The 24,132-nt window shown below is 40.9% G+C and overlaps 1 protein-coding gene across 4 annotated transcripts in view; it reads left to right on the forward strand.

Annotated features, from left to right (window-relative positions):
* Nucleotides 1-24,132, forward strand: part of WDPCP (WD repeat containing planar cell polarity effector) — a 361,726-nt gene that overhangs the window by 168,832 nt on the left and 168,762 nt on the right. For all 4 annotated transcript variants that reach the window (XM_075596138.1, XM_075596140.1, XM_075596139.1 and 1 more), the window contains 2 exons: nt 5,576-5,767; nt 15,930-16,539. In XM_075596138.1, coding sequence (XP_075452253.1) covers nt 5,576-5,767; nt 15,930-16,539 — 802 coding nt within the window. The remainder of the gene's footprint in view (nt 1-5,575; nt 5,768-15,929; nt 16,540-24,132) is intronic.

Below are 24,132 nucleotides of genomic sequence, written 5' to 3' on the forward strand. Positions count from 1 at the left end.
ATGAAAGCACCTAAAATAAAAAGATATACATTTCATTTATTAAATATACCTCTGCCATTAGTTCATTTTAGCCTAGGATGGGCTGCACCGCTAAATTAGTGTTGGGAATTTGAAACTAGACATAAGGCCATAATTTGATCCTCAAATAAAAAAAAAAGGGATGCAATTGCCCAATTTCTTTTGAGCAACAGTCAAATTGTAATATTTATAAAACAGCTAAAACATAATCATATAAAACAGTAATGCAATTTATTTAAAAATTGCACATGCTCATGCGGCAACAGGTTGAATCCTCCGTTACTGAATGGGACCCTTTGGGCACAGGTTGCCCATAGCTAATGAAACCCTTCTTGCTATAGGACAAGCCTGCAACGCGTTCCGGGGCCAATGCATTGCACATTCAGCAAAGTGTTTGTAGGCAAAAGACAAGGGAGACCTGCTGAGACAACCAACAGTACGTCTGTTTCAGGGGCGGAAAGCAGGTTATGGGAATATAAATGAGTAGATCTTTCCTACACGTGAAAGACATAGGTAATTCAATTTCATTCTGTTTATCTTATGATACGTATTTAGCAAATAAGGTCGGCTATGCTGGGGCCATGCAAATGAGAATTTTTATCATCCGTATCAGGACGTGGAAAGGATTATCTAAGCATTAACCTTGATTTTAATGGCGAAATCACAATTTGGATGAGTCTGATTATTTACTAAATACAATACATAAATGCAACGGGTTTTTAACACCCACTGCACTCTGGCATTATCGCATTACTTCCCTCCTTTGTTGCCTTGCAGACAGGAATATGAAAGCAATCTGTCCTGTAGTGAGACTGGCTCCAGAAGCATTTCTCTGATAAGAAGACCCCCTGCCCTTTGCTAGTGTCTGGTCCAGTAGGCTTAGCCATGCGCTTAATCCCCAGAAAGTGGTTCGATTATTGCTGACCAGCAATGGCAAAATTATTATTTTATTTTTTTTCCAGCTATCAACCTTCCTTTAATTCCTTAAGTAGAAATGCAGTGCAATCTATATTTCCTTGGCATGTGTCACGCAGATGGGGGCACTGCTCATGTTTTCAAATAACCATGCTCAAAAATAACATTGTTTGAATAATAAATTCAGCAAAGCCTTCCCGAGAAATAGAGGCACAATTCTCAAGAGCTGCATAAACTTTTACGCATGAAGCTGTAGCTCATCCACATTATGCAGAAAGAATATATTCTGCTACAAAGTGGATATTTGTGTCTGGCGTCTTTAATTTCAGAAGGCATGGGAGCAAAGGAAATGCTTCGTTTTTAAATAGTATAACATATTATTTATTTTTTTAATGTTTGGAACAGCACTGTAGTTTTGCTCTAGCCTCAGTTTTTGTGCTTGGCATTAAAAACAAGCAGATTCAAATCCTTCATGTAGGTCGTCGCTGTCAGGCAACCATGACTCTACATTTTAGTATTGATTGGAGTCGTTGAAGTAAATTCCTTTTTAAGTTAATCCTCATCCCTCCCCGAGACAGGAGCACGCTGGTGTGTGTGTGTGCATCTATGCAGATGTACAACACAGAGACCATAAAAAAAAAAAAAAAAGACGAGTTGTATTCTGCTGAAGACTATCGCACTGGAAGTGAAGTCCCATTTGGAGACATATGTTGGGGCTGCATCTGTCTTTATAACACCTTTGTTATATAAAATTTTATTTTAATTGTTCCCTTTTTTTCTTGCCATTTCGTAGCTTGGAAACGGGGTCTGTGGTTCACTTTTTTCCTCTACTGCATGCTTGTTTACCACCTGCAACCATCGTGATATGTTGGTTTTTCTGATGGTCCAAGGTACATTTTAGGTACCTTCTGACTGTTTGGGCCTGCATGGGGTTTGCAGCCACCGCAGAATTTTGTACCCTGTTGTGAAAATGTAGGTCCCAAAACCCAACTATGAAAAGCACAATAATGTATGACTCTGGACATGCAACATTTTACCACTTTTGAGGCTGGCTAGTTATTACCTCATATCTGCAGTACTTGAGGGGGAAAAAGGCTTAAGCAACGCCAGAGCTGCAGTGATTACAGCTGAATTATAAAACGTTTGCTAGGAAAATACAAAGAGAGACATTTTTTTTAAATATTTAAATATTTTACTTGAGTCTTTTTCTTTATTTTGGTCACTTCATTGTGTCGTGTCCTTTATATGAAATAAATACAGTAGTTTCAACAAAATAGCGAACTAATAAAGAATTGCAGAAATTGAGTATGCAGTTACGAGAAGAAACTGAAAATAATGCAAATTTGTATGGTACATTTTGTGGGGCACCTTAGGACAGATGGCTCAATCACTCCCTGCTTCAGCACAGGTGGCTCAATCAAAGGCTCTGATTGAACCACCTGTGCTGAAGCTGGGATATCTGCAAAACCTGACCTATTGGGAGGAGGGGGGGGGCTTGAGGACTGGAGTTGAGCATCCCTGCCTTAGGGAATTGATCAATTTGTAACTGAGGGAGATAGCAATGTTCTAAAATATGAATACTACAATGGTCTCTTCGGCAGAAAGAAGGGTAGTTCAACACAATGGGGGCTATTAACCAAGCGCTGATGCAGGGTATTCCACCTCAATCTGATGTGAACTTCCATTGAAGTCCATGGCAGTTACAGTAACACAGGATCGCAGTACGATACCCAGCATCGGCACTTAGTGAATCCCGGCGTGTGTGCCAAGGCTTGTTTCTCCGGGAGATCTCTGCATGTGTTTTATACACGATGAAGAGGTTAGTTGTTGGCAAACAAAACGCACCTCTCCCGTTTTGGTAGTGCAGCAATCTAGTAGTCCTTTTTTAATAATGTTATTGATTTGGATTTTATCCAAATGTGCGCATAAGCTTTTGAGGCTACATTAGTCTTCTATACAGATGTGATCCCTGTTTGCATAAAAGTCAATAACTTCTACATTTGTCATTTGAAGTTTGTGGCCAAGTCTTACATTTTTTGTTGGGAATCCTATATCAGGTCCTAATATGAAACATCAGACAAATTCTTGTTGTAACTTAACTACATGCAAGTTGAAGAGGATGGCTATATCTCAGCCAATTATTTTGAATGAGCCAAAGAGAACACTTATGGGTGCTGGCTGAAGTAGTCATGCATCAAGAGAATGCCTTAGTATTTCATCATTTCACCGTGCATAAGACTCAACTTGCATGACTTTCTCGTCTTCTCATTGCCTCAAATCTTTTCATCCAGTCAGAGAGTGTGTGTGTGTGTGTGTGTGTGTGTATACCCCGTAGCAATACTCGCCTCTCCCCAGGACATTATAAATGAGCACTCACACCCCGAAAACTGTCAAATTACATCGCAACTACGGGAGTTCCTTTTAACAGCTTAAAATAACATCTACAAATTAAGCAAAACCCAATTTGGCGTATATATAGAACCCAGTTTAGCAAAATGTGCCAAAAAATTAGGGCAATCTCTACAAAAAGTAATAGGTTCAATTAGACCAGGGGTGCGCAAACTGGGGGGCGCGAGATTTTCAGGGGGGGGGGGCGGCGGTTACAGAGTTCCCACGCTCTCCCCAAGGCATTTAAATTAAATGCCGGAGGACCGTACGAGGCCTCTGTAGCTTTCTCCTCCCTTGTCTTTGGCGGCGCGTCACCATGGTAACACGACATCAGATGACGTCGTGTGGGTCACGTGGTGTCATTTGACACCGTAGCCAATCCGGGGGGGGGGGGTGGCGCAAAGCAGGTGAGGAGAGCATGCAGGGGGAAAAAAATTTGCGCACCCCTCAATTAGAGCTCGAAGACAAATAGAGGCTGGTACCGTGTTACCCCATAGAAAAGACAAAGAAATGTAAGGTAAAAGTGATACTTTAATAACGAACTCGTGGTTAAAAAGAGTGCAAGCTTTCAGGACCAAAGTGGCCCCTTCTTCACGCAGATTTTAGCTCAAAGATCGTACTTATCACATTTGACACTTATTATTAGAAATCCTTGCAGTGCTTTTTGTATGAAAAGGATTACAAAATTGCATTCAGTATATAGGACCAGACAGTTTCTAAAATAAAAAGGAGTAAAGTCTCCCTTTGTCAGGCTTAAGCACCAATTATTATACCCCACAAGTCTTTGATGTGAGAAAGATGACAGATGCTCTGACAGGCCCGGGTGGGCGCGTCCTTTCAACCGGTTGTCGCTTTCTCTGGCCAGATACACTTTCACAACTTGATCACTTTGAGAAGTTAATTATTTAATTTCCAATTTAATCAGGGAGTATCAAATACTTAATAATACCCTCCCAGTAGTTAACAGGTTCATGGTACTCACATCCTTGCACTGAGAGGAATCTGATGAACACATAGGTACAGCCTGGGACAGCCACCCTTGCAACCTCAAGAATGAAATGACTCCTGATATTTGTCAAAACAGTATTCTGTCACTTATTCGTATGAGTGGGTGCTTGCGCAGTTCTCCAATTTACATATGACATCACTCACAATTGTACAGAACATGAATGATCTTAGTGTTAATCTATAATGGCATTGAATAGTGTGTCTCTTCAGTCACTCTTGGCCCAGAACTTAAGGAAATGTACTGCACAGGAGCAGCTTTGAACCTGGACTATCCAGATAACAAGAACAGTTTTCGGTACCTGTCAACCCTCACTGCCATTTCAATAGAAACAGCTAGGTATAGTTCCTGAACAAGAAAAAATGCATTGCCTTAACTGTTCGATTGCCACTGAAGCCATGGACCCATAGCTTTTTTTTTATAACACAGACCCTCATTGCCAGAATAAAACAATAAAAAGTTATGTTTTAGTAAATGGGGTTAACCTCTTGGTTGCCATACTGCACACAAACTTTAATTCTTACACGACTTTTATAGTGACACTAATTCTGCTTATTTTACCTATTTTGTCTATTCTTTTTTTTTATTTTTTATTATGTAGTTTAATAGTATTTTCATAGAATAGTCTAGTTTAATTTCTGTAATCTTATAATTGTAGACTGTTTAAGTCTGCTGCAGGGGATTTAACTGAAGCATGCCAATGACTGAAACTGTTAAGTATTGATAACATAGCATTGCCTCTTTCAATCTGGGAAGGCACAACAATGTCGACAGAAGTATCACCAAACAAATCCTGTAAATGTAAGCATCAATTTTCGATATTAGAGGGGTATATATCAGGGGATTCGGAGGGACACTATCACAATTTAATAAATAACCCCCTTAGCATCGGTGTATGCCCATTTACAACTTTTGATACATATTCCCCCAAATGTTAGAATATCAGTATATACAGCTTTGGACATGTACTGTACCACTTAACGACATATAGATAACTACGGGAAGAATGTTCCACAGTTGCAATTATCAAAGCTGACCTACTAATGCATTTATTAGAAAAGTCACAATAATGGCCAATTTCAAGAATCAAGACTTCCAATAATACATCGATATTCTTTAGTAAATAGAAACAAAAATATATTTTGTACTGGCTAAGAAAGACTGTAAAGTTAAACCACTAAATTGACATAATTCGATTTTAGATCAGTGTGATATTGATGCACTTTTTTTCTTTCATTTTCCCAACAGATTTCCTATATTGATATGCCTGGGCCAAAGGGCAGACACCTAAACCGCCATCTTGCAATTAATGGCATACAAGATGTTGCCATTTGCTGGTGGCCAGTACCTGTTGATGATGTCTGGCCTTGGTCTCCAATCTCAGGGGAAAAAGACCGAGCCAACTTAGTTCTGTTGAACTGCAATCATAACAGGCTTGAGGTAAGACTCTATGGCCCCTATACTGTATGTGATGCAGATTACCAGGCAGTTACTCGTTTGGAAAAAAGTAGAACAAGCTGAACGCTTCATGGCTTTGCAAAATTAGACAAAATGTATATTTAAAAAGGTAAAATATACATGATACATTGTAATACTTATTGTGATTGCTAGTAATGTTACAGCGTTTCTTCTGTAAATGCATTTGCGAACTCACAAAGAAGCAAAGGTTTCACTGCAACTTACAGTATATCAAATCTGCACCACATTGGTATAACACAGCCGTACCCATTACCCACAGTAGTTATTGGCAGTTTTCTATGCACATAGGGTTATATTTACTAAAGAGTGATTAGCCCTAAGGCACCTTTTTGGCCCATTCTGTTAAATAGGCCTTATGGCCGTAGGACAGCAATGGTGAACCTGTGGCATGCGTGCTAATTCTGGCACATGACAGCATGTGAGCCAGCATACCTGCCGTCCGAACTTCTCACTACCCTCCTCTTTCCTCCTAGAGATGGTGAGCGTTTAAGTGGTAGGGAGTGCATGGACTGAGTACTGGTGAGTGAGGGAAGTGAGAGTGCTTATACTGTACCACTTCAATGCGGAGACTGCATTCTCAATGCATTGTGCTTTATCATACTATATATGTAGCCAAGAGCACAGCAGAAATAATGCAGGGGCACAATTACACTAGGAAACAAGTAAGCTTACATTTAGGAGCACATTGTTCGAAAGATTTGCCATCACTGCCATACAATGTTCTAAAAATAGACATCATTTAGTAAATAATAAAGGCTTTGGTAGTTTGTTTAATCGGTGCTGCAGTGTGCAGCACTTGTATGATAGCAATAGGCTGTAAATATTGGATAAACGGATAACATGCTTCCAACCCCCCTCATAAATAATGGACAGGAAAATGCTCTCATAGATATTTGGGGAGTAGTGCTAATTTTGTGTATAAGGGTCCTAACACTAGAAGAATATTGGGACAACTATCTCGGGTAAATAAGCATTTCAAAAGCTTCCCGATCAGCTATTATCTCAATGCTTCTCGTGAGTAGGTATAGCGTAGCCAAGCTATGTGTAAATATTTGCCAAATTGTTATTTGCAAATCTTTAAAATATCTCTGCATTTTACCGATTTGAACATCCTTTCCCCCCTTAAGAATAAACAATTTTAAGTAGTCATTAACGTCATGTAAATTTATTTCAAGAGTGTTGAGTTCATTATAATTAATTATATGTTTTTCACACAATTAGCATTTTTTTTGTGCCATAGATTGCTAAAACAAGGGCAAACAAAACCTTCTGCCTCCAGTCTCTAGAACTCCAGACTTCTCTCATTGCGAGCAAAAGCAAATAAAAATAACGAATAGAACGAAAATCAGAAGAGTCATTTGGTTACCAGAGTGTGCCCTTGGGTGCCACAGTCAAATAAGAAAAGTAATTTATTTTTAATTAAACTGCGATATAGTCGATTGTACGAAAACTCCCAGTTACTTGAATGCCCCAATCAGCACTATCACAGTTTAATGAATAAGCCCCCTTCTCCCCCTGTCCCCATGAATCAGACTCTACACCTATTATTTGAAATGCCTGCATTGGGAAACCAAAAATGGCATACCCTCTACTACATTTGGAACTTGTGACATTGTGAACCATAAAGAGATTGGCACGCACCTTTGTTGTACTTTAAGTTATTTTTCGGTTCCAGACAGGAAATTTAGTTTAGCAGGACATTTCTGCTTCTATGGTCTGCATATCAAAGAGTATAGAGAAGAAAGGGAGAATTATATTATTATTACCCTAGGTACATGTTGAACCGATGGCAAAAGTACGTTTTTATGCTGTGTTCCATTGCACTGCGGGGTTCCCTTAGATATCGTTAAAGATTCAGAGGGCAAACAATCCTTAATGGTGGTTATTTAAGATTTTGAGCTACCATGATTTTTTTAAACTATATTTCCTGGGGCGTCTTCCAATTGCAAAACATACGCTATGGGAAGGCACTTCTTCCCCCCATCTGGTTAGTGAATCCTTTTTTTAGAATACATAGAGGGTAGTGTTGTAGCCTACCCAGATGATTTTGCATTATTTAGCAATACCTGGGAGGAGCACCTGATGACAACGGCACTGGACCAAATAAAACCAGCAGGACTGACAATTAAACCAGGACTGACCATTAAACCAGGGAAGTGCTAAATGGGCATGTATGAGGTGCAGTACTTGGGCACTGGGTGGGGGTTGGGATCATCCATCCTGAGCAGAGCAATGTGGATGCTATTACTGCTTGACCCACCCATTGACCCACCCAAAAAGCAGGTGATGTATTTTTTAGGGACGGCTGGGTACTACAGAATGTTTGTCCGTCACTATAGTACCCTGGCCAAAGCTCTGACAGACCTGATAAAGAAGAAACTGCACCAAGTAGTAATGTAGACTTCTGACTGTGAAGAGCCCTTTACAGCCTTGAAAGCCTCCCAGGCTGACTCCCGTGTGTTACAGGACTCTGACTTCACTAGGTGTAGGTGTGTAGTATGGACTGACGCATCCAACAATGGCATGGCAGCAGTCCTTAGTCTGGTAGATAATTAGGGGTAAGAGCACCCCATTGTGTACCTGAGCAAGAAACTGTTGTCTAGGGAGATGTCTTGTGGAGAAAGTGTCTTTCAGAAGCTGCAGCTCTACCTGTATGGATGTAACTTTAATGTGATCACGTACCACAACCCTCTGAGTTAAACAGGGTGGCTGGAGACAATGGGAAATGCGGTAGAGCTTAGCCCTCCAGCTGTATGATTTCACTGTTCAGCACACGGAGGGTAAGGCGCATAGTAATGCAGATGATCTATCACACCAGTGGGAGTGCTCCACGCAGGTGGACAATGAGATAGGCCTGTAAAGCCCACTCTCCTTGTGCATCTTTTAAAAGGGGGAGGTGTCATGATAAAGTCATGCAGGGGTTAAAATTTTGTGAGCAGTACAGCAACCAAGGGATTAACCTTCTTTTTAAGAGACCTATCTTTTCTGTTTCTTGTGGGTTTATTATGGAATATCATGGGTCCATGACTTGGGTGGCAATACAACCATTAAGGAAAGCCATGCATACATTATACTGACAAGTAACAGTTTATAGGTACCCCACCTGGTGTTATTCTATCTGCTGGGGCCAACTTCAATTCCTGAGACATTCCCAGCAGACCCAGAGGTGACACTGTATTCACCATCATTACAGATTAATAATATGTAAGAAAATTGACGTCTGGTACAACCCATAATAATATCTGGTAAAAATCTGAAAAGGGCAAAGTACACGATGGTAATGATATAAAATGTAAGAAGCTATCGGTGTTGATAATTAGTTTCCCTCTCAGTGTTAAAAGTTACTGTCACCAGTGATATTTATGTATTCGTCAGACTTCTCTGAATACAAGCATATGGGTATCATAATCTGGTGGTTACAGGGAGAGCGTTATGGGGTATTTTGTACGCTCAGATTAAATTGAAATTGAACAATCCCCCTTTATCAGAGAAGCCAGACATAAAAATGTCACAGGGCAGAAAGAGTGATAGATGGGAGATAAGACACAACTACAGAGGCCGGTTCAGGCAACTGGTCTTTGTCACAGATGGGAGGCTGGGGGTTTAAAAGGCTGGTCCCTAAAGCAGAATGCACCCAGAGGTGTGTTATACCCAATAACACAGGGATTTCATATATCCTACTACATGGCCTAATATTGTATACAGTAATACTAATGTATTAGGTTTTATGTTTTATTCCTTTTTATTTTGTAAATTGTCCACATACTGTAGGTTTTGTAATTCTTTTTTTTTTCTGTAATAAGCACTGTATGGCTTTTGTAATATTAAATCTAAAATTGACTAGATAATGTATTTTAGCTCTAATAGAACCTATTACCTCATTTTCTGACACATTTAAAACAAAAATGTTTTAATTTAATAAAAATGTTCTATTTTCTAGTATAAGGGGGCCGAAGACTCCTGAGGTGTAAGCCCTTAAATTAATCCTGGTGGTAGCAATGTAATTGTGGTGTAGTTTGACTTATTTGGGGTGCGGGTGTTCATTTTTGATGCCCTGCAAGGAGGTGAGTGGGACAACTGGAGAGCTGGTCGCTCTTAACCTCTTTCACATGCACGAATGCACACGTATATGTGACAATAATAAACTGCCTTCTAGGACTCAAGAAAGAAGTATAGAGGCACTTTTTCTGATCAGTCCCAAAGACAGTCATATCGTCATATGAAATCTTACAAACCAGGCCATAACGTTTCTTGTGGCATCCAATAAGTCCAAGGGCAGTGTCAAGAGAGAGGGGATTTGGCCCGGGATTAAAGGGGTTACACCCCATTTGGCCACCCTCTACTCTCACCTGGGAAGCAAGGGGTTAACTGGACTGGGGTCCAGTAATGTGGTTTTGCCTTGCTTCAGCCATCCAACTGTTTATTCCCCTGTAAAAATGTATTGTTTCTGTTCCAGTGACTGCACCACACAAACACTGGGAGCCATCCGGGAGGGCAAGGGTTAATAGTTGAATAGTGATTTTAGCCCTTTGCTTAAGTTACCCTCAAAGATGCCTGCCTACTAAGGAATGCGACCAAATGTTTAGGAAGCAGACCCCTGATCAAAGGCTCAGCCATTCTACCTGTTTGCAGGAAGCTGGAGTGGTTTGTGAGTGTTATAACTCACACTTACAAACCATAGTATCCTGCCAGACACCCCATTTGGTATACTGGCCAAACGCCCCTGATTTAGGAGTGGGGCTACAGAATAAGTGACCTTATTAAATATAAGAATATTATGAGATGTCCTCGGCTGAACGTGCTAAAAGCTACATATGTGTATTCGTGGGACTGATTCGCACATAAGGATTACAGACACATGATGTCTCGCTGGTACTAAGAGCCAGATATTAATATCTCTCTTAATTTTAGTACTACACGGTAATAAAGTCTCATTGGGAGCGTCATGCGTGACGGAATGTATTAATATGTCTCGCGTGACGGAATGTATTAATATGTCTCGCGTGCCAGTAAGTATCACTGAACTGAAGTTATGAAGTTATTTACAGTGTATATGGGAATTTGGATCTGCTCTGAAAATGCAGACCCCCCATCTGCTATGCTAATAGGGCAGGGAGAGCATCCTGCAAGAATTAGCATAGGCCAGTGATCAAAAGGTAACTGCCCTAATTGTTTATACTGCGGGCAGGAACCAAGGAACTGAGTGTTTTTAAGTGTGATACTTCACACTTACAATGGAAACCAAAATCTGCTTCAAAGAGATTTTTTCTAGCTACCTCGGCATCTAGGGTTAAGAGATGGGTTTGAAATGGTATTTAACCCAGTGTCAGCCCTTACTCAAATGTCTTCATGTATGGTCTGCATGATCTTCATGTACTGCTGTGATGCCAACATCTGAACCGGAATTATGGAAGAAATGGCCCATCCTGTATCCTGATGGCTTACTTGTCCTAACCTTTAAGTAAGTGCTATATTTTGGCTGTTATTTGTATATCTCGTGTGTTCACCTTTTTCAAGGAATAAATTATATTTTATCATATCTAAGCCTCGTCCAGTTCAACCCAGTTATATTTTTGGTGGTGTATTATTTATAGCCTGTCACAAAGCTCCCGTCACAGGCAGTAAGCCACAAAGGTTCATTCCCAACACAGGACCTCAGAGATTTGTAGCATTAAAATTATGAGGTCGACTCCTTGGATCAGATTCCAGTAGGAGACAGAATTACCTTCTTCTGGAGGGTGTGGGACTATCCCAACACAAATGGGCTTTTCTTTTGTAAACCCTCCCTGCCCGGCTCCTATGGAGTTTATATCATTGTCCATAGCTTCCTTCACATCCTACTGTACAAACGCCCTTTCTTGAGGAATCCATTAAATACCCTTTTAAAAGCAGGGGTTTAATCCAGCGTTCCTCCAGCGCAGAAAAGATCAGGGATATATTAAAATCTCTTCCTTATACCAGAGGCCAAAGGTGGGAGGCTCATTCAGGCCAGTTTTGGATCTCACATTTCTGAACACTTTGTAAAAGTCCATTATTTCAAGATGGAATCTGTCAGAAGGGTGATAATATCCATTCATCCACAAGATATTCTGACATTGTGGTTTTGAAAGATGCTTATCTCCATGATTCTCTCCTCGATACACTTTCTAAATGACACCCTCTTGTATTCCCCTCCCATTCTCCGCATTTGAAGTACACACTATCCATATTTTCTTCCCTGCCTTTCTTGCAGTCATCTACCACCTACTGGACCTATCATCCAGTTCCTGGATAATTTAGCTGTGTGACTTACACCCTTTCTCTCTCCTGACTCCCCCACTCTCATTCTAGAGGACTTTAATATTCCTAATAGAATAACGTTAATGCCCAAGCTGCCACTCATCTCCTCTCTTTACTCCCCTCCCCCTCCCACATCTCTTCTCTACCCTTGACCAGTTCGCTGCTACCGTCCCATCAAACCTCAACCATGTCACACAAATAAAATAACATGATACCTCCAGAGATGCTATCACAGGGCTGAAATATAGCAGATTTTGTACACTACAAATGAATTCTCTGCTTATAATGCTGCCCTTTCTAGGGAAAAAAAAAACTACTTTCACTCCCTCATTCCTCCACCCATACCAGTTCCCAGTACTGCCTTTATGGCTCAAGATCTCTCTAACCACTTTAGAAATAAAAATCAATACTATTTGATATGACTTTGCTCTTTGCCAAGCTCACTTTGTCAAGACACTGGATCGAAGGTTAGTGAATCTTGCCCATAGTTCCAGAGTTAGAGGACATTTTGAGAGGTTCTGCAGTTTAAACCACCTGTGTACTGTGAGTGGTTAGGATTATTGTGCATTCAAGACAAACACATAAATTACTAAACCACGCCTCCTTTTTAAATTATTTTTTAAATGTCTTCCTATTTATTATTTGACCTTGTGGTGTGCTTGTAACTGCATTACAGTAGCAAGTGACGCTTTCAAAATATAATGTTTCTACAATGTTTCACCTCAGTGGTTCTCCTAAATTAATTCGAAGCAACCATCCTTCAAAAATCATGTACAGACAAACTATGAATACATATATATAGGTGCCGGTACGCGGTCTCTTACCTTCCATTGCTCCTCATCTCCATCGCATTGTCTTTACGTTGCGTTGTCATGGCAATGTGACGTTGACTCGCCTTCACAAGGAGAGGATGCCAGAGATGAGAAGCAGGAGGAGAAGGTAAGAGAAAAAGGTGCCGGTACCTTACACTGGCATGTACCATCACAAAAAAAGACATACACTCACACACAACCACAGTGTGTGTGTGTGTGTGTGTATGTATGTGTGTATATATATATATATATATATATATATATATATATATATATATAATACATTAATAATGTGTGTGTGCGTGTATATATATATATATACATACATACACACACACACACACAATTATTATTATTGTTTACCTTATTTGAACCCCTGAATTTGAATTGTGTTATTCTAATAAAAATGTTTAAATAAACACTGCATCGATTCCTGCTTTAAATACGTTCCTGTGTTAGAATACAATGAAAGGTGCAATTAGGTTGGTAAGGAAGTATGTTTTACGATGTGCATTCTTTTAAACACATTGGATTAGAGCCAGTATATTTAGAGTCCTGAAGCTTTGAACTCCTGTATGATTTATTTTCTTTACAATACTGGTTGGAAGAACATTCCCTTCTAGTGTCTTACTACATCAAAAAAGACTAATGTGCGTGTTACAGTTGTATTGTTGAAAAGCACTATGTAGTTCTTCGAACGTGAGGTTTATCCTGTGGCACAATCCCAAGGAAGATGTAATAAGAATAAAAAATGATTCAATCACTTTTTCCAAATCAAGCCCTTTGTGATTTCAGAAACTGTTCAAATAGCCAGTGTTGCAAATATCTATATTATCCTACCTCTATTCTGAGAGATGTAACACGTTTTTTTCTTCTAATTTCCTGCTCACACCAAAAGACAACACCACTAAAAATTGCAGGATCAGAAAGTATGTTTTACCCCATTCAGTTCACGAGGTGCCAAACTTTGTTCACAAGAGACCACGTCATTTATCCGAATCAAAGTAAGGTTCAGTTACAACACCCCAGTTTTGAATTGAAGGGATCACATGCACTTAGGTGACATCTTACAATATTTATCAGTGCATGTGTATATAACGCTAAGTTTACACCGTGCTATACATATAAACAGAGTGACTGTCTGATAAACATACATTCTACGTTCTGTTACCTGAGGCAAAGGTTACAAGTGACTGGCTTACCATTACCGGGGGTAGCACTGGGTTTGGAATGGGCTCTTTCAGTGCGTGTTACTACGAGGTCTCCTCCCATATTTACATGTATTAGCATACAGTATATATCTTTTAGACATACATCCTTTATTATGCAGCATCGTTGTCCCTCTTGTGTCAGTGAGGGATTTCAGGAATGGTTTTTTTGAGCATTTAAGGGAAGAGATGCTTTACGCGGGTTTATAATGGGACATGTCAACGTTTGCATCTGAGAGATGTTGCCGTTATTACTTAAAAACAGTCACTTTGGAGTCTGTGCCATAGCGTCTCTGGTTCTGGGATATAAGTTGGTAGTATATCTTGGTGCAGGCTGGATGTGTGCCAGGATCCGTAATGCACAAAAATTGCAATTATCAATCTCATCATCCTTCACACACATTCAATAAATGTCGCTTAAAAAGTTTTATTAATGTCTCAAGTTGTCTTTATTTAGCTGAACCAAGTAAATACAGCATGAGAAGTTACTACCAGGTTTGAGGTGGTATTAACCTCTTTGCTCAAAAGAGCATATTCAGATTTAAGAAAATCAAAGAACATGTTTCACATTGGTGCAGATTGACTTAAAATTATTATTATTTTTGTACTGCGCATGGGGCAAATTGTGTCTTCTCGATAAATACCCCCTTCTTTACTTAAGTATCTGCATAGGTGGAGCACAGGAACAGAGGTTTTGCTCAGCATATGAGAGCTACAGGATAAGAAACAAGGCCCTTATTCTGTAAGATGTGATAGTGCAGATGACCTGCTATTGCATGAAAAGCCCCATTGCCTTTAATGGGGCTTTTCATGCGATAGCAGGTCATCTGCGTTATACAGAATAAGGGCCAGTGAGAGGGAGACTGGAGGAGGGTTGATAGCATCAGAAAGATTCAAAACTAAAGGCCAGCAAAGAGATACAGAAGAGAGATGAAGGGAAATGGAGAGATTGAGGGAGAGAAATGCTGGTATTGCATAAATATTAACTTGTGAAAGATTCAAAACTTTTTCACCTTGTCACATTTCCAACAACCAACTGTACAAGTGGAAAGTCACTGAATCCGTGCTGGTGTTTAGAACAAAAGATAGATAGCCGTAGAGGTAAACAGTGACGGTCCTTGAAAAGTCCCAATAAAACCTTGAATGATCACTCACATGCTTGGCTGCCTATTTGACTTCTAAGATATTTTGTATGTTTAGAAATAAATAGGTCTGCCTCTATAGTTAACATCAGTCAGAGACTTTTCTTAATTTCTGTTTAATTGTAGATCTTCTTCTAATAATGCAATATATATGTGCAATGGTTAAATACAAATCTTGAAGCAACTTTTTTTTTCTAATAGTAGTTAATAGCCTCACAATGCTGGTATACTATATATGTGCAGGGCTGTTCACTTAACATTTTATATTGATTTATGCATGCACAGGATACAATAACTCCACTGCCATTTTTATGCTGCCATAACAAATACCAATCTTGCTCCTGTCTTGATTATCATGAATTGTGCCTAGCAAAACGAATGACTAGTACCTGTAGTTGACAATACATTTTGTTATATCAAATTCTGCCAGTATGGCTTCATTTTATTACTGTCCCTCTTGCAGTCACTCTTTAAAGGTGCTTGTGTATGCCTATCATCCTTATGTGCCACTTATATAGTGTCATTTGCCAATTCATTTTGATTCTGGTAACTAAAATTCGCATTGACTGCTGAGTTACGATTGGATTAAAACATATGTGACACTTCACTGAAAAATAATTATGAAGTGATTGAACATTTACCAAACTAATATCGAATAAAGCATTTTCTGGTTCTCTTTCAGGTTTTGAGTTACATCCGCACAGAAGGAGATGTACTTGACGCTGGCTTTAGCATTAATCAGCCTTATCAAGTCTATACAGTAGAGCACTCCATCAACTCAGACAAAGAACCCATGGCTGACAGCTGCATCTATGAGTGTGTTAGGAACAAGATCCAGTGTGTGTTAGTCACTAAAATTCCTCTGAGGTCAAGGGTCATCAGCTGCTGCAGGAACATTGCTGAGGACAAGCTAGTTCTCGGTTGTGAAGATTCTTCAATAATTCTTTATGAATCTCATCGCAAGGTGACACTTTTAGCCCAGGCAGAACTATTACCCATATTAATACGATGGCACCCCAGTGGATCTGTACTTGTGGTTAGCAGCAATCAAGGGGAACTGCAAATCTTTGACATGGCGCTGTCACCATTTAGAGTCCAGCTTCTGGCAGAAGATGTTTCACCTAAGTCTACTCTGCAGTTCAATAAACAGTTTGATGTGTCCAGCAGCCTGGTGGAGATGCAATGGCCTGTTCCTCACACCTCGCTACAGTGCACTGACCGTGCTGATATCCATAATCTTCTATTTCTGAGGTTTGATGGTGGACCTTTAGGAGTACTCCAGTTTAAACTAGGTAAGTTAGCAAACCAGATGCGGGAATTAATCGGTCATTCTGTTCTGTGTATTCCAGACTTGCAAGGATCAAAGGAGAAATGCCCCTTACCAGACTTTTTTTTTGGGGGGGGGGAGTGGGGAGGGCTTTCCTTTATCGAAATTGAATGTACAGTACATCGACTCACTTGAAGTCGAGGATAACCTGTTATAGAACAAAATGGCTACCGTTGACTTCACTGTTTTTTAGTCAACACTCTGAACACATGGAGGTCTTACATTATGTCTTGAAAGATGGCTGAAGCTTAAAGTAACTTGGAAGCCATTCTGTTTTATTTGAAAGTATTATCAATTCTCAAAAAGAAGTCAAAGTAAGCCTATTTTTTTTTTATGAAGGGGCCTTCCCAGGAATTCAGTGTGCTCTCCTAAATCAACATCTAAGGGGGAGAAAGAATTTGTAAAGTAGGAATCCCTTTAACTCATGGTTAATTAACCTTCTTAGGCCCATATTCAGAATAGTGATAAACAGGTTAGTGCCCCGTTATTGATCTACAGTAATCTGCATTCACTTGCCAACGCATCGTTAATTGCATGTTCACTTGCTTCACACAATGTTGAATAGGGCCCATAGTGCTGTGTAGTACAGGCATACTTAAAGTGAAGCACTACCTTTTCCCACTTATCGATGCATGCACTGTACTGCAACCGTTATATAAGTGCATAACTGATGTAAATAACGCATTTGTAATAGGCTCTATAGTCTCCCCGCTTGCGCACAGCTTCGGTACAGGCAGGGAGCCGGTATTGCTGTTCAGGACGTGATGACAGGCGCATGCGTGAGCTGCCGTTTGCCTATTGGGCGATATGTACTTACTCGCGAGTGTACTTAAAGTGAGTGTACTTAAAGCGAGGTATGCCTGTACTGTACATTGTGGGCATTGCTCAGGAGGCTGGGAGATTGCTCAGATTCCGATTGAATTTAGCTTTGTAACTATACTTACTGTACTTTTGGTTTTCTCCACCTAATATGGTGGGAAAAGAAGGTTCCAAATTATGTAGTAGTTTTTACAGCTCTCCTTTCCTTGATCAAACATCTCTGCAAATAAACCGGTCGCTTTCCATATTGTGTGCCTTGCCTCCTATAGCACTTACAAATGAATAGCAATTATATATATATATATATATATATATATATATATATATAAGGCGGGGTTGCAGACCTGCCTAAGACATGCAGATGAGCATACAGTTGTATTTGCATATATATATATATATATATATATATATATATATATATATATATACTTGGTAGTAAGAGGTGGGGGGTGGATTTAAAGATGCTGAAAATGTTATAGAATGCAAACTGTCAGTATACTGTACGCTAGAACTTACTTTTGACTACAAACAGGAGGCATTAATGAAACCTCTTGGAAGATGGTCATTCTACAGGGACATTAGTGGTCTGTTATCCTGAAATGTGTGGTGTCTACAAACAAAAACATTCATCAGAATAACCAGTGAACTATATACTTCATGGACCATGAACAAATATGGTTATACGATTCTCTGGTTTGTCTTCCTTATTCTTTTTCAGATGGGTTATTCAAGGAAAGCCATGTAAACGAAAATAAAATGAAATAGAAATGAGTGCTCTGCTTCGGTGGCTATATAAATGTCCAAACAATATCCGAAATTGGACATTCATTATTATATGGAAACATTTAAAATTATTACTTGTGATCGCTTCAGGAAAAATCCCAAGGCTTTGTTTTGGTTGAGTGTGTGTAGAAGCAGGTTTTACCATAGCATAAATCCATACAAGGCAAAATACGATGGTTATAATTATTTTAGTATTGGAAAGTATAATGTAGGCCTTTTACAAGCCGAATCACAGATTCTGCTTAACGTAGTGTTGCGATGTAGTTTTTGTAGAAAACATGGAGCGGAAGCGCACCTTGTGGGAAACTAGACACTAGCTGCTCACTCAGAGCAGCTACTGTGCCCGCCAAATACTGTATACCATGCCACAAGAGAATGGCACACCAGTCTTACTTGTATGAAAACATTATTTGATTGAATAAATTAACATTTCGGTGTACTGTTACACCTTCATCAGGACAAACAAATATGATACGTACAGTATTGGTGCACTAAACGCCGAGACAGGAGACCGTCCTTTACCCAAGTCCAGCAGACAATGCCACCCCCTCTACAGCAACTATATGTGGAGGTCAAGCTTCTACAATGAGCATGATTACATCAAGTAATGTGTATGTCATCTTATCGGTCTAGTGTGCTGTATACCAGGGGTGCGCAGAGGCGGGAGATTTTAAAGGGGGCACTTGGTGGTTAGAGAGACCCTTCGCTCTTCCCCAAAGCATTTAATTTAAATGTTGGGTGACTCCGCGAGGCTTCTGTAACTCACTTACCTTGGCTTTCAGCGATGCGCTGTCATGGCAACGCGGTGTCAAATTACACTGCGGGGTCACCTGAAATCACGTTACCATGGCAACATGACGTGACATGAACCCACTGTGTCATTTGACTCCGGAGCCAAGGTAAGGGGAGGGCACGAGCATGGGGTTACAGCATGCAGGAGGGATAGTTTGCGCACCCCTGCTGTATACGATTGCTGCACCTTTATAAAAGAGCTCAAATAGCTAAACGAGCCGTGACAGCAGGTAAATTGTAATAGAACTCAAAGATGCAAAAAAGTAAACAAAAGTTGAAAAAAAGAGAAGCACATATATAAGAGACAGGCAGTAATGACCTTTGGTAGTAGCACTAGCGGTACTGTGGTATATGTTGGCACGGGTGCATGACCAACGAAATCCAGGGAGGATGAGTAACTAGCATGAATAACAAAAGTGTCACTATGGCGTCTTGTAATGTAGAAAATTATAAATGTATTACATAAAAGGTCAATGTTTCAGTCCACTCTTGGAATACATTTATATTTTTCTACATTACAGAAACCCATGAGTGCCTACACTTTTGTGATTCATGCAAAATACAACAATTGGTAACAGATGATAAGTAAGTAAGCAAAGTGTGAGTGAATTTTACTGTGAAACTGCATAGTGCCAATATCAGCCAACCTTACAATTGATGGTCATTGAGAGTCTTCATTGAGCAGGGAACCACCACCATAGCAGGTAAAACAGCGAAATAGAGGCCTGGATTAGATAAAATAACCTCACATCAAAGAAAAAGAAAGCCAAAATTGCGCTTGCTATCAATATTGTACCTGACATTCTGATGCATCCAGCGGGAGAGTTAACCATGGGTACCTTACTGGATGGTTGTCATGTATGAAGTGAAGTGCAAATGAACATCACCCTGGGAGGGTGGCGCAAAGTTTTGGGTGGGGGTTTGTCGTTTAGTGCATCTATAAGTATCACTGTTTTGATACAGTATTTGTTTGTATGGAGAGAGGGAGAGGCTCAGTGGCTCAGTGAGTAAAGACACTCGCTGGCACTGAGTACCTGGTTCAATTCCCGGTGTCGGCTCCTTGTGACTTTGGGCAAGTCACTTTATCTCCCTGTGCCTCAGGCACCGAAAACATAGATTGTAAGCTCCACGGGGCAGGGACTTGTGCCTGCAAAATGTCTCTGTAAAGCGCTATGATAAACTAGCAGCGCTATACAAGAACATGCTATTATTATTATTAGTAGTGTGTGCTGATGAAGGTGTGACAGTCTGCCGAAACGTTGATTTATTCAATAAAATAATATTTTAATGCAAGCAAGAATGCTGTGCCATTTTTTGGGCATGTGATGCCATTTTTGCCATTTGCCATTTGCTTATTGTGGCACATTTGACTCTCACACAAAACCCCTTTGTACCGTGTCATAGATCACAGTATGGACTAATCAATATGTTAAAATGTGAATCATCAGATTGGGTGAGAGAGAGGAGAAAGGACTTCAACAAATAATCATGGGGCTACCTGAATTACCGTACTAATAGACCGAAGCAATTGCTTAGTTTGCTTGCGCTCTAACAGTACCTCAGCCCCCACAAATGAAAGCAGTTGTTTAGTGCTCTCTTACATAGTGTCTATTAAACCGCAAGGGGTTACCCCCAAAACATTGTGCACTTTATTATACTATAATAAATCTACAACAAATGTCTATTTAACTTTCTCTCCGATGACGTGTCTATAAAACCCTCTAAATTACCTGTTACCTGTCAGACAACCAGCACTTTACCTCAGCTTTTATCCTGTCTCTATCTCTCCCTTGTGACACTACTCACAGCAGCTTTATTGTAAGAACGGCTTTCCACTTCCTATCCCCAGCACATTTGTGTCCCTACACAGGCCAGTGTTCTCGCGGTGCAGGGATTTAGAGGCCTTACAGCTAATTGCCATCTTGTAAATTTAATTGGACTGCCTCCCTAGGCACTGTTCTTAAATCAATTAGGCTACGAGTTGGCCGTCACCTCTTTCTCCTGAGCAGGTCGCTTGGAAGTGCACCATGCAAGAGAGGTCAAGCATCGAAAGCGAAAGATGTTTCGCCTCCACCATTGAGATTTGTCACATTTTAAAATGCATTGTTTGTATTAAGTTGAAGTATTCCACACTGTGAAAGGTTGCACTTTTTCCCCTTCAATTCATTATGTCAGTCAGAATATACTTCATGAGATCGTTACTGATTTGTGGTTACTGTCTCCTCTGTGTCACGCTAACAAGGTTAAGCAGTGCTTTGACCGGTCTCTTCTTGTTAATTAGATCAATTGACTTCTGGGGATGCAGCAACTGATAAATAATAAATCCCTTCCTTATTATTTTGCAGGGTTTGTGGTTCTGGTCTTTGCCAATGAGATCAAGTACCATGAACAACTAAAAGAAAAAAAATCTGTGCTTTGGGGATACTAAATAAATGTAGTGTAATTGTTACATTTATATGGAACGAATTGTTGCCTTTAATATCTTCTTGTTGCCACAAGGGCCCACCAAAGCTTTCAGGAGCAATGTGTTTCAGAGGCATTAAATAGCATGCACATAATAGCCTTTTTTTTCTTGGAGCAAGTACAAATAATGTACACAATACTTATGCGTCTTCGATGTGTCTAGTTAAAAAGTGTGGCTTTGTTATTGTGCCACAGAACATGTGTAATGCCACCTCTGTATATGGCTGCATTTGTGTATCTAAATAGGGAGGAGTGCAGGGTGCAGTCACTGCCTTCTGCTGCTCCTGCAGCCAGACATGACTGCAGGTTGTGGCCACAACTGTGGCTACCATAATTACTGGGTTGGTATGGGCAACATGAAGCTGGAACTCATATTAAAAGTAGAGTCTTTAATGCATTAGACTTAACAATAATGGGGGGGGGGGGGTGTGGCCAGGACACAGAGCAGAGCTCTGCACGGCTCCGCGAACCAAGGCTTAGAAAAGCCACTAAAGTGTGCTATTCAGAGCCAAAAAGCAACAAATAAAAACTTGACAGCCCACACAATAGCAGCGGAGTGGACACTGTCGGAGGGAGAGACCTCAAAGCCTGCACGACGGCGCGAACCCCCAGTTACCTTACCATACCACACAGGAGGCTCAAAATGGCCGCTGGCTCCATGCGGTGGCTGTAGCAGCGGATAGTCTTGCTCGGCCGAACGGACGCAGACTGGAGAGGTGAGCGAACCACTGGGATCACCCAGGAACTGAGCGGGAACCCCCTGAGTACCGTCGGCCCCACAAGGAGACGCCGATCTGGTGATCGGGTGCCGGTCTAGCTCTGGGGAGCTGCACACGATCAAGCGGAGGAAAAGTTTAATGAGCGCAAAGCATGCGGGAGCAAAGATGGCCGTCGAGGCAGTGCAACAGTTCTAACCGGGAAAGCCCCTGAGACACTGCCGGAGGAGAGGCTGTAGCCCCCGCTGCGGAGCCACGGACGACTCGACACCTGAAGGCCCAGACAGAGTAACAAGTTTGGTCGGGGTGACGGAAGGGGAGAAAGAATAACCTAATTTAGAGGCAGAGAGGAGCATGTTTTTCATCTGCTTCTGTCAGTCAGTGGAAGCTCATGAATATTCATGAGCATTCCTGAAGTGACATGTGCTAGAGGGAGGGCAGGGCTGACAAAGGGGTGTGCCAGGGCTTGTGACAGGACATGAAGGGGCAGGGCCTTAGCAAATGGCTGTTAAAATAGAATACAAGAAAATTGGTCTTTCAAAGTTGTTTTTTTAAAAACAGAAAATGCTAAAAGTATTTTTTCTTACTACAGAACTGATTTATTAATAAAAAACACACATGCAGGATATTGACTGAACTGCAGCTTTAAATAAAGAAACTCAACCCCCCCCCTAAACTAAACTGGCAATAAAATTGGTAGCAGACTAAAAAGAAAACTAGGGTCTGACAGCCCTCTCAGACCAACCCCTCCCCCCCCATCTCATGTTCCAGCCTAAACCTAAGGGAATAGCCATACAATCATTGCATACTTTATAACATAAAAGGAAAAGCCTGATACCATCTGTGGTGTCGCAGTTACAAGGGAATTTATATCTTCACCACTAGATCATATGCGCAGAATAGCTAAAGACCCATCAATAGTGGAAAAAGACATAGCAGTTAACTGAAACACTGAATAACTACATATTATTAAGAATGTTTTAAATGTTCTAACTGGTAGACTGCCGATGTTGTCAACGGACATGGACCACGAATGAGGGAGATGTTAGGACCCTCCAAGACAAAACAATTAAAAAAAAAAAAAGAGAGAGCAAGTTTCCGAACTGAGAAAACGGACATAAAAATTTCTGAAACAGCTGTTCACGCCAAAGATGTCCATAAAGTTTAAAAAAAAAACTAAGGCACAGGAGTTCACAACATTCATTGGGGGAAACCAACAAATGGCTGAAAATAAAGAATCGGGCGCCAGCGCTGTTCCGGCAATGCGCACGGCACCAGACCAAGACCTTGAGAAAGAAGGAGAAGATGGGGAGGTCACAAGGTCCTATCTTGCCAACCTGTTCAGGAGTATGCAACAATCTATGCAGACATCGTATCAGACCAAACTGAACAAGGCAGTTAAAGAGATTAAAGACGAGATCTCAACCCTCTCCCAAAGAACCACAGACCTGAAGACCAAAATTGACGAAGCCCTGCAATTGGAGGCAGATGCTGACAACGAAATAATGCAGCTAAAACATGACGTCCAATTCCTCAAAGAAGGTCAAGAAGACCACGAAAACAGAGAAAGAAGACACAATGTCAGAATTAGAAACATTCGAGAGAAGGTTTCGGTGGAAGATCTTCGCCCATTCCTGACCAGACTTTTCTCTACAATTGACCCAACTTTAGAAGAACGAGATCTAGAAATGGATCGGGCCCACAGAGTTTTAGGACCAAGATCAGGAAAAAAAAAAGTTAACTCTAAGGCCGTGTCCATGCTCCTGCCTCTCGTGCTGAGGCGCGCTCACGGTGTGCCTGGCCAACACAAGCAGGAGCTTTTGCCTGGCCGGCGAGGCAGTGAGCACGCTTGCGAGGCGGGTGGGAGGCGGGGCATCAACCCCCCGGAGCATCAACTCACTCACCCCGCTGGCAGCCAGTCTCTCCCCTGTCCCCTTGGGACCCTCCTCCCCCTCCCCCCCCCCGCAACAACTCACCCCGTGAGC

Source organism: Ascaphus truei, chromosome 4 (genome assembly GCF_040206685.1).
Source record: "Ascaphus truei isolate aAscTru1 chromosome 4, aAscTru1.hap1, whole genome shotgun sequence".
Lineage (NCBI taxonomy): Eukaryota > Metazoa > Chordata > Amphibia > Anura > Ascaphidae > Ascaphus > Ascaphus truei.